Here is a 9,605-nt window from a genome sequence, read left to right on the forward strand (position 1 = left end):
CCCCAAGCCCCAGACATGGGAATAAGATTCCGTACCTGCTCACTGACACTACTGATGAAAGGAAACCTGGCGTCTGTTTTGTAAGTTCCTTGAATTCCCAATTATGTGTAGTTTTTCAGCACAAGGCCAAAGTCAGTTCAAACTTCCCTGTCTTCTTCTGGGCTTTCGGTAAAGAGAGTATCTTTCAAAATGACATTGGTAATTCCTCTCTGCCGTGGCTCCTAAAAATAGAAGCGTCCAAAGGTCAGTCTTCCTTCTTTCCTTCTGCTCCTCCACTGTATGCCTAAGAAGCGATTTCCCCCTGGTCATTAGAGGATGAACAAGACATGGGGTTTGATGATACAGACGTTGGGCGTGCTATAAAGACAGCTTTCATGGTCTCTAAGAAAGAGAGCTCAAGTAAAGGGACTTCTTTAAAGCATTCCCAAATCCTGGTTTTCCAGCAGGTGCCCTGTTGGATTCTGTGGTCTAGGGTTTTTAGCCTTCTCATAAATGACACTGACAGGCATTTCTCTGGGCCCAGACATCTTTCCCAACGTGAAAAGAGCACTTTGACAAGGAGCATTTCATATATTCATGGGCTAAAGATCATTATCAGGTCTGTTTTACTTGTCATCTAAACACATCTTCACACCATTTGTTCTTTGGTCATTACTAAACCCCATACAAAAAGTAAGTCTAAAATTTAGGCAGGGTTTCCCTTTCACTTTTCTAAAAACAAAAGAAGCCAAATTAAATGCGAGCGACATAGATACTTTTTTAGCTCACTGTTACCATTTCCAGTAAAACATTTCAGGAGATGGCTCATTTAAGCCGAAATATTCTTCCATAGAGAAGCCAGAACACTGCAGACCTAGGCAAGAAGGGCCCTTGGGCCAGGCCCTACACTTGGGAGTAACCCCTCCTGGCCCTCTCGCAGCCACGGACCTCCCTATGGAGCAAGCCCGAGGAGATGCCAGGACTCAGAATCGGTACTCTCCCTTCTGGAAGGTGCTCCAAATACTCCAGATCCTGAATTCTAGTCCCAAAATGGCCCCAAGCCTGCTCTTAGGATCTGTTTGGACCGCTTTCCTGGATATGGCACCCTGAGAGCCAACCACTCCACTGGTGTGCACACCCCCAGGTCCAGAGCAGGATTACTTGGGGGTGAGGACGAAGCTGAAGCAGGCTGGAGCGCCCACATTCATGCGTGCAAGGCCCACTCACAACGCGGGAAGGAGTCAGAGCAGGGAAGAGACACTACTCACTCGTGCGGTTATATGGGCCTTTGTACTGCCCGGTTCCTACATGACGAGGGGTGGGTCTGCCCTAAACCTATACCATCCAGTCACTGCGCACAAATTCAGAACTTTGTATCTTTATAAGCCATAAAATCACACATTTTAATAATAGAAGTTTGATTTTCAGTAAAGGTCTCTGTTCATGGAACCAACTATTTACGGATCTTGTCAGGAAGACCATATGCGAAATGGGAACGTCTCTATCATTTTCTAACTGTAGACCTTGGGCAAGTGTCTTATATTCATTATCCTCATCTGTAAAATGAAGTAACAGCAACTACCTTAAAGGGTCAGTGTGAGGACACATGAGACAGTCCCTTGCGTGAGACCCGGCATGCTACAAGCGCTCAGTGAATGTTGGCTGTTACTGACCTCGAGGAGTTCAGAAATCCTTCCCTTGTACAGGGACAGACACACTGACTGTTGCTTCCTCTCTACTCTTCCATTTACATTCGTGGCTGCTGGTTTGTTGAAGGGTGCCAGTTTTCCAGTATGATGCTTCAGAACTCATGTTGGCTGAGAACTCTGAAAAGTTTATTAGAAGAACGAATCACCTGTAGGAAAATTCACATCACCTCTACAGCCTGCCAAGATCTACCAGATAGACCTCAGCCTTGTGTTTACCCAAGACGATGTTTCTAAGCTATGATAGTTGTTTTGAGATAAAAATAGAAAAGCTACTTTAGAGAAGAAAACTTACAAACTGAATTTTAAGCAGAATTTTACATTTTGCTTCTATATCTAATGAGAATTCCTACACCTAATCCATTTAGAAGGTCCCAGAAATTTTCACGGTAGAGAATTACCATTGTCCTGCCTCTGTGTTAACATTTTATTCCATGATATTTTCAGTGTATTTTATGGGGTTTCGTTGGTTCTGGCATTGTCTCTCTTAGACTTCTGAAACCTCTCTTCCAACATCAGTCATTTTCTTGGAGTTCCACTCACAAGATGGTCTGCTGTTCTTTTAAGCTTGAGGATTGTATCAGCTCGACCCCATTTGCATGTTGTCATCGTCCTCTAGGGTGTGAAAAAGGTTACCTGTGGCTTAGAGGTTTGGTTTCCCTGATGTCATCTGGAGTTTGGTGCCATCCAATACCCATCTCTTTTCTTTTCATTTTATCTTTTCTTTTTTCTTTCTTTCTTTCTTTTCTTTTCTTTTCTTTTTTTTTTTTTTTTTTTTTTTTTTTTTTTGTGCAGAATGGGTCTTCTAGCCAAAGACGAAGATTTAATCCTCAGTACCATAACAACAGGCTGAATGGCTCTGCCAAGCCACAGGGCGGTGGAAATGAAGCTGATTTGATGACGAAGGGCAACAACCGCCATGAACACAGAAGACAGCCGCACAATGGCTTCCGTCCCAAAAACAAAGGCGGCGCCAAAAACCAAGAAGCCCCCATGGGGACAAAGACCCCCGAGGCCCCAGCCCATTCGGAGAAGCCCCGGCGAAGGCAGCACGCTGTAGACAACTCAGAGGCCAGGCCGTTCCGGGGGAACGTCGCTAGGGTTTCACAGTGCAATCTCTGCCCCACGAGAATAGAAGTTTCCACAGACGCCACGGTCCTCTCAGTCCCAGCGGTGACGTTGGTGGCCTGAGTGAGGAGGAAGAAAAAAAAAAGCAGTTTTCACTCAGTTTTGGTTCCCTGCCCGAGGTGCTGACCCAATCCGCTGCCGAAGGAGAGTCAATCAGAATATACAGACCCTGTATGGTTGTGTCATCCTCTCTTAATCATTTTTACTAATTCTAATAATCAGCTCTAGCTTGCTTTCATAACTTTCATGGCTTTGCTTGATCTGTTGATGCTTTTTCTCATCAAGACATCGCAGCATTTTAGCCCAGCAGTATTTACTCGTTTGTTAGGAAAATCAAGATGTGGCTACAGATCAGAGGCTCAGTAGCAACCTGTGTTGTAGCAGTGATGTCAGTCCATTGATTGTCTTTAGAGAGTTAATGTTGGGAAAAAAAAAAAAAAAAAACTTACCGAACAGACAACCATGATCTGCTGAAGACACATGCGCTTTTGTAGAATTTAACACCTGGTGTTTTTCTGAAAAAGAAAATATATATATATACATATATTGCTTTATTTGAAACAAATTAAAATATGCTGCATTTGACACCTGGCTGGCTTTCTTTTTTATTATTGATGCCCACTTTGTTTTTCAGTGTAGGACCTCCGAGCAAACTGGAGGGAGTGTGGCTCAGAGCTCTCCCCAGTACTCTTGCTCTTAGGACAAGTACCTTTTCAGAAAAAAACAATGCCTCACAATGGCCCCGGCCAGTGTGTTGCCCCACATATAAATGGGTGTGCACCCCAATCATCTTAGACACCATATGGTAATTCGGAAGCCTTGGTCGCAAGAAACAGACCTCAGCTCAGCCTCATTGAAACAATAAAGACAATTTATTGGTTCAGTGACCGAAAAGTCCAGCAACAACAAATGCCTTGGGTCCAGGTTGGTCCAGACTCCAGCTCATTTCTCTTCATTAGCTCAGCAATCCTTCCTCCTTAGGCTGACATTGTGTTCAGGGGTGTGGCCAATAGCCACTTAGCTCCTAGGGTTCAAGTCCAACCCCTGCACTGTCCCGAAGAAAAGAGACGCTGTCCAGGTAGCATCCACATGGAGCACGTGTCCTTGTTAGAAGTCTGCCGAGGAAAACCGCTGGCCCAGATTGCTGGTAGGCCTGTCACTCAGCCAATCAGCAAAATGGGGGAGGGGCAGCAAAGAAGGTTTACTAATTAATACAAACTGGTTGGATCCCAGCCTTGGAGCTGGGGTGTGGCCAGTTCCCCAGAAGCACAGGGGCCTGTAGGAAGGGCTATGGTTTCCTCGGGAAGGGAGAATGGACGCTGGGGAGCCCAAGCCCCAAAGAACCCCAAATCCCGTTATCTTTGACTTCAGGGCAGCTCAGTGTGGGCCCTACTTGCAACAGCTTCCCCATGTCCTACAGATTGGTTGGCCTCTCTCGAGTGCACACGCTGACTTCCAGCTCAACGTGAACGTTTTTTCTGGCAACCCAGCTTGAGCGGTTCTCTTGCACAGAGCAGCCCCGAGCAGCTGAACCTACAGGCCACGCGAGCATCCGTTTCTTTGGCCAAGAGCAGGAGGATGTTTGCTTTCTCCGGAGAGAGCTTTCCGAGGTTTCTGGATGTACCAGAGATTTAATGGGAATTTTAAATGTTAAATCACATTCCAGGAAGGAAGGAAGAGTTTGCTCTTAAGAAAGATAAATGTTCAGGCCTGCAATCCCTGTTTCCTCCATCCGAGGCCCTGAATTTATATTTTACAAGATAGAAGGACGAAGCGCAAATTTTGTGTAGCGAGGTTTGGCCTGCCACTGAGAAATGTCAGTGTGTATGTGACAGCTTTAAAGATGAGTCAAATAATTCTTGCAACAGAAAAACAACGGGTTTTCCAGATCAGGGGTGCGTCTTCTTTTGTGGGCTGCGCTGGCCCCACCGCTCTCAGCCTGGACTGACTTACCAGCTCCTGCCGCTCTCAGCGTGAAGGCAGCTCAAACACATTCCCAAGCACAATGCAAATGCGCCCAGGTCACAGAAAAGAAACCAAAAAGAGTGCTAAAACGTGTTCAGACCTAATTTTGGTTTTTCCTAGATTTTGCCTTTCTTAGGAGACCCCAGGGCATGGGAGCCTTTACTAATTCGCGTGTTTGAAATGGTAATTTCAATATTAGAGTGCCACTGTCAGGCCATTTGAATACTATATGGCATCTATTCAGGTAGAACCATTGTGATCTTAGCTGGGTAGTAGACCGCCATTCTTTTAAAACTTTTAAATTCCTTTAAAAAAAATCCACAGTCACGAGCACTTTCATGTCTCTGCTTAATGCACAAGAACCCGAAGAATAGATTTCTCACTCTTAAACATGTCTCTAGTGGAGGTTAAATAGAGCATTTTAATACCCATGAAGATTGAATCACTTCAAAACTCACCTACATTGTACCAAGACTCCATCTGTGAAATCCAACCTCCTTCTTCTTGGGTTCCCATTACATTCCAAATTTACATTCCATTTCAGAGTGTCTGCCTACTCCAGCTCAGTAGTGTTGAGCCTCTCCAAGGGGTGCCGAATACAGCAAGGCTTAGGGAGTTAAACACAAGTCATACAAAATTCACCCTCAATAAAAGACGCAGAGGAGTTGGAGGGAAGAAACTAGAAATATAACATATCTGCTTTAAAGCTCAGGTCACAAGTAGTTCAATGCTGCTGGCATCAGAAAAAGAGATTCTAATTAAATATTCCTAGGGAAGCGACATCAAATGAGGTTAATGGGAAAAGTTGCCAGACCAACAGCGACCTGCAGATTTTTGCCAAAGTAAGAGATTTGGAAATCCTGACTCTGAAAGCCTAGATCTGAGCCTCGGTTTCAATTTAATCATGAGAAGAGGGAACCTAGGACATGGTCAGTTCTCTTTCCTGGGGCAACTGGGGTGCCGGTGGGGAAGGGGGAGCTGAGATAAGCGACCGCTCCCCGACCCCCACCCCATGCCTAAATTCAACACCGCCTTCGACTGAGAGCTTGACCCTGGCTCTCTTTCTCCCTCCCATTTTGCACTGTCCCCCACCCTGTCTGTTTCGAGTGCCCTCTTGTGTCTAGAGATGGTAAGATCTTCACTTCTCTACGGTCGCTCATGATAGCATCTGTGAACTAGGCAATGGCACCTCCGTTACTCCACGGGCTTCAGAGGCCTTACCTAAAATTCTGGCACAGTTGGGCTAGGACTCCGGATTTCCCCGCAGGCACCGAAAAACGACACAGAAGACAAAGATCCAGTTACCTGCTCCCACATTTCATAAGCAAACTCATCACCTCCATCTAAATTATTCAGCTGCTCCAGCATTTTCCTGAAAAGTACTGAGCCATCGTAACTTCTCGAATCTGGTGAAAAAAAAATATGATGTGTTGCTAAGTCCCAAGGATTCTCTTCTAACCTCAAAATTTGAAGCACAATTTTAATACTATTCATTGCAAGCTGTTACAAGGAATTTTTTTTCATCCTTTTGCTTTTTCTAACAAGGCTTTCTGAATCCTAAGCAAGTTCTCAGTCTATTCTTAGTATCAAAGAACCAGGTCCCCAGTCCTTGGCAGTAGATCGGCCCAAACCAGTGTTTAATCCCAATACAGTGGCCCCTTGAGCAAAGGCACTCTGGTCTGGATCTCGACCTGCTATCTGAGAAACATACAATGTTGCGCTCCCCAAGCAGGTTCTTATAAACTATTTTCAGGGGTTGATTTTCAGAGGCCCCCTTGATTGTGAACTCTGCCTCTCTTCACAGCTCACAAGAGCTTTGGGTGCCACCGCTAAGTTCAAGTCTCACAGGTGACATCGTCACACACAGTTTTTAGGGAATAAATAAATTGTAAGCAAATATTTTTCTCTGCTTGAGAAAATGTGTAGATTTCTCACACACAAAAATATTTCAGAACCACGTGTGCAACAATGACCAAAGAATTTCCACAGAAAACGAATGTAGAAAGTACCTCCCGTCAAAAACAGAAAACTATCCTATTTTTTACCTTCAGATGCTTAAGTTTGAATTAGATTTGCCTGTTTCTAGTCCTTTGTGAGACCTCACTTTCTATAAATTACCATCTTAAATTACCACTCTGTACCGACTTGGCTAATATTATTATTACCCCTCTGTCAATGCCTGACACACAGTAGGAACTCAAGAAATACAAGAGAGCAGACAGGAAAGAGTGATCAATTCCAATACTCCTAGAAAATTCTGGAGCCCAAATGGCTTTATGCAGAATAATCCAGTAAGTCAATTCTAGAGAACATGGGAAGACAACAGAGCAACAAAATCCCGTCCTTGGCGGCAGACTGCCTACATTCGCTTCTAGGCCTCACCACGGCCCAGCTGTGGAAACGGGTGTGTTTCCAAACATCTCCCTGCCTCAGTTTCTCTGTGGGCTGATAACCACACCTATAACAAACCTATAACAAACCTTGAAGGTTTGTTATAAGGATTGAAAAAGTTCATCTTTGCAAATGACTTGGAATAGTTTCTGGCAGTTTGTACATACCAGGTTCCAATTAGGGGATAGTAACCACAAAGTAATTTAAATGGGGAAAGTTTATGAATGTGTATGTGGAAACTTCATATGTATGTTCTTTTTTATGTGTGTCTATATCTGTCTATAATTGAGAGAAGCAATAATGAGTAGCAAGGGGTTAGCTATGAAGGAATGCAAGAATAGCAGATAGAGGGACAATTACCACTGGAGTAGAGACCAGTGTCCAAGGAAAAAACAAGTTTGGGCGAGCTTCCTACCCCTGCTCACTCAGGCCCCCCTGGTGGCTCTTCTTGGAGCAGGTCCTCTATCTACATTATGGTTAGGCCATTGAGGGGGAAGAAAAGAGCTTTTTCTGACTCTGCTGGGTTTTGATTGCTTTCAACTCAAAATAATCTTCATGCCCAAGTAGCCCATCTTGAGGCAGGTACAATACAAAAACCAAAAATGGAAGTGGAAACTAACAGGATATATGTTTTAATTGGCAGGCATGAGACACCCCTTCTTTGGTATCATCCCCCCCCTTAATCCCCAATGCTGTGATTGACAGCAGGGATGTTTCTTCATATACCCAGGGCCCCCAATTAGGAGACAAATTATTTTGCTCAGGTTAAGACACCCAACTAAAACAATGGTTCTCAACTGGGGGTAATCAACTGTGTGCCCACCCCTCACCCAAAGAAGACATCTGGAAAAGTCTGGAGGCATTTTGATGACAAGAACTGGGGCAGGGGTCACTGGCCAGAAATGCTGGCATAGTTACCCACCACACAGAAAGATCCAAGATGTCAATGTTGTCTATGTTGAAAAATCCTCATCTGGAGGGAGCAAGGGATTTGCAAAAAGAGAGCACAGACAGAGCTGGTGAGAAAGTACATGTTGTCTTAGTCCCCCAGCTATGCTGGGTTCTTGACCGGTTCAGCCTCGCTTACCAGTTAACATCCAGATCGTCTGACCCACCTGTCATCTACATCAAAGTCGAGTTTCCACATCTTCCAAACCAAGAATTTAGGGGACGAGTTCTTGAAAGAGCTGTCATTGAAGCAAAATGTCCAAAGTTTGAAGAAATCTTGGCAGATGGAAGCAATATTTGACTTTTCCCAACCTCAACAAATACACTACCTTTTGCTTTCTGTAACGTGCTCTCGGTTTAAACCAAGCTGCTCTTCCATGCTCCGGGCCCCCGGTTGATCCCTGTAGCTGGGCAGAATCTTACTAAGGTAATGAGGGCTTCAGGGTAAAGGAAGGAAATCAAAAGTACAAGACACAACAGTACAGAAGGAGAAGCTGTTAAATAAACAAGTCGGGCTGAGTACTGACTGCCAGTTACTATACAATTCGATTTATCTTGGTTACAGCCTACCTCAGGAACCATCTAGCTCGTGGATATGAACTGTCTATGGGCTATTTCGGGCAACACATGTGAACAAAGAAAAATTAGCTTTTCTGGAGCGACGTGGAACAATGTGTAAGCCATGTGTGTCTCACGAGGCTGACAGGACTGTAAGTGAAAATGGCCCTTCTGAGGCTGCACCACCAAATTCCATGAATAGGAAATTCCGAAAACAGCTGGAAACCAGTGTTTCCTACTTTCCCCCTGTTAGCTATTCGTGTTGGCTTTTTTGGCTGTACCTCATGCCTGAAATCCTCCATACTAACTGCAGCCCTCGACAAAGAATGCCTCATCCGCTCTTCAGGGAGGAATCAGCACCTTCTTGACAGTTTTCAAGGGAGTTTCCACATATGGCAGAATGACAGTACTTTCCATCAGTAGAAAGTTCCTAGTTGCTTTAGGAATACAAAGATGTAAAAAATTTGAAAACACTTTCCATTTGCTATAGTAGAATTTCTTTCCCTTCATTTTATCAACTTTGTACTTTCCACTTTGTCTCTAACCAACATCCTACCAGATAAAGACTGAAGCTATCCAAAGGAATTGCAGGTAGAAGGCGACCCGTTCTGAGGTAACCTCATATTTATACAAATATTAGCATCCTCTAATATTCCATCCACAATTTACTACCACAAGTATTCGTGCACATTCAAAATTTTTTTTTTTAAGATTTTATTTATTTATTTGACAGACAGAGAGAGATCACAAGTAGGCAGAGAGGCAGGCAGAGAGAGAGGAGGAGGCAGGCTCCCCGCTGAGCAGGGAGCCCAATGTGGGGCTCGATCCCAGGACCCTGGGATCATGACCTGAGCCGAAGGCAGAGGCTTTAACCCACTGAGCCACCCAGGCACCCCTCAAAATGTTATTTAGGTCAAAAATGTTCTATGA

The 9,605-nt window shown here is 44.4% G+C and overlaps 1 protein-coding gene and 2 long non-coding RNA genes across 8 annotated transcripts in view; 1 reads left to right on the forward strand and 2 right to left on the reverse strand.

Moving 5' to 3' along the window:
- The window catches only part of SPATS2L (spermatogenesis associated serine rich 2 like), a 165,413-nt gene extending 162,015 nt beyond the window's left edge, over nucleotides 1-3,398 (forward strand). For all 6 annotated transcript variants that reach the window (XM_004772186.3, XM_045078523.1, XM_045078526.1 and 3 more), the window contains one exon: nucleotides 2,481-3,398. In XM_004772186.3, the coding sequence (XP_004772243.1) occupies nucleotides 2,481-2,876 (396 nt within the window). In that variant the 3' untranslated portion in view covers nucleotides 2,877-3,398. The remainder of the gene's footprint in view (nucleotides 1-2,480) is intronic.
- LOC123391645 lies at nucleotides 9-2,454 on the reverse strand. The gene is made up of 3 exons (XR_006606340.1): nucleotides 2,087-2,454; nucleotides 1,653-1,805; nucleotides 9-221 (listed from the first exon to the last, which is right to left on the reverse strand). It is a non-coding gene; the product is annotated as an uncharacterized LOC123391645 (long non-coding RNA).
- Nucleotides 3,399-3,592: 194 nt separating the features above from the next.
- Nucleotides 3,593-9,367, reverse strand: LOC106003738. Its single transcript, XR_006606341.1, has 3 exons — nucleotides 8,447-9,367; nucleotides 8,285-8,356; nucleotides 3,593-6,184 (listed from the first exon to the last, which is right to left on the reverse strand). It is a non-coding gene; the product is annotated as an uncharacterized LOC106003738 (long non-coding RNA).
- Nucleotides 9,368-9,605: the final 238 nt, after the last annotated feature.

Source organism: Mustela putorius, unplaced genomic scaffold (genome assembly GCF_011764305.1).
Source record: "Mustela putorius furo isolate JIRA1106 unplaced genomic scaffold, ASM1176430v1.1 tig00000275_pilon_pilon_pilon, whole genome shotgun sequence".
Classification (NCBI taxonomy): Eukaryota; Metazoa; Chordata; class Mammalia; order Carnivora; family Mustelidae; genus Mustela; species Mustela putorius.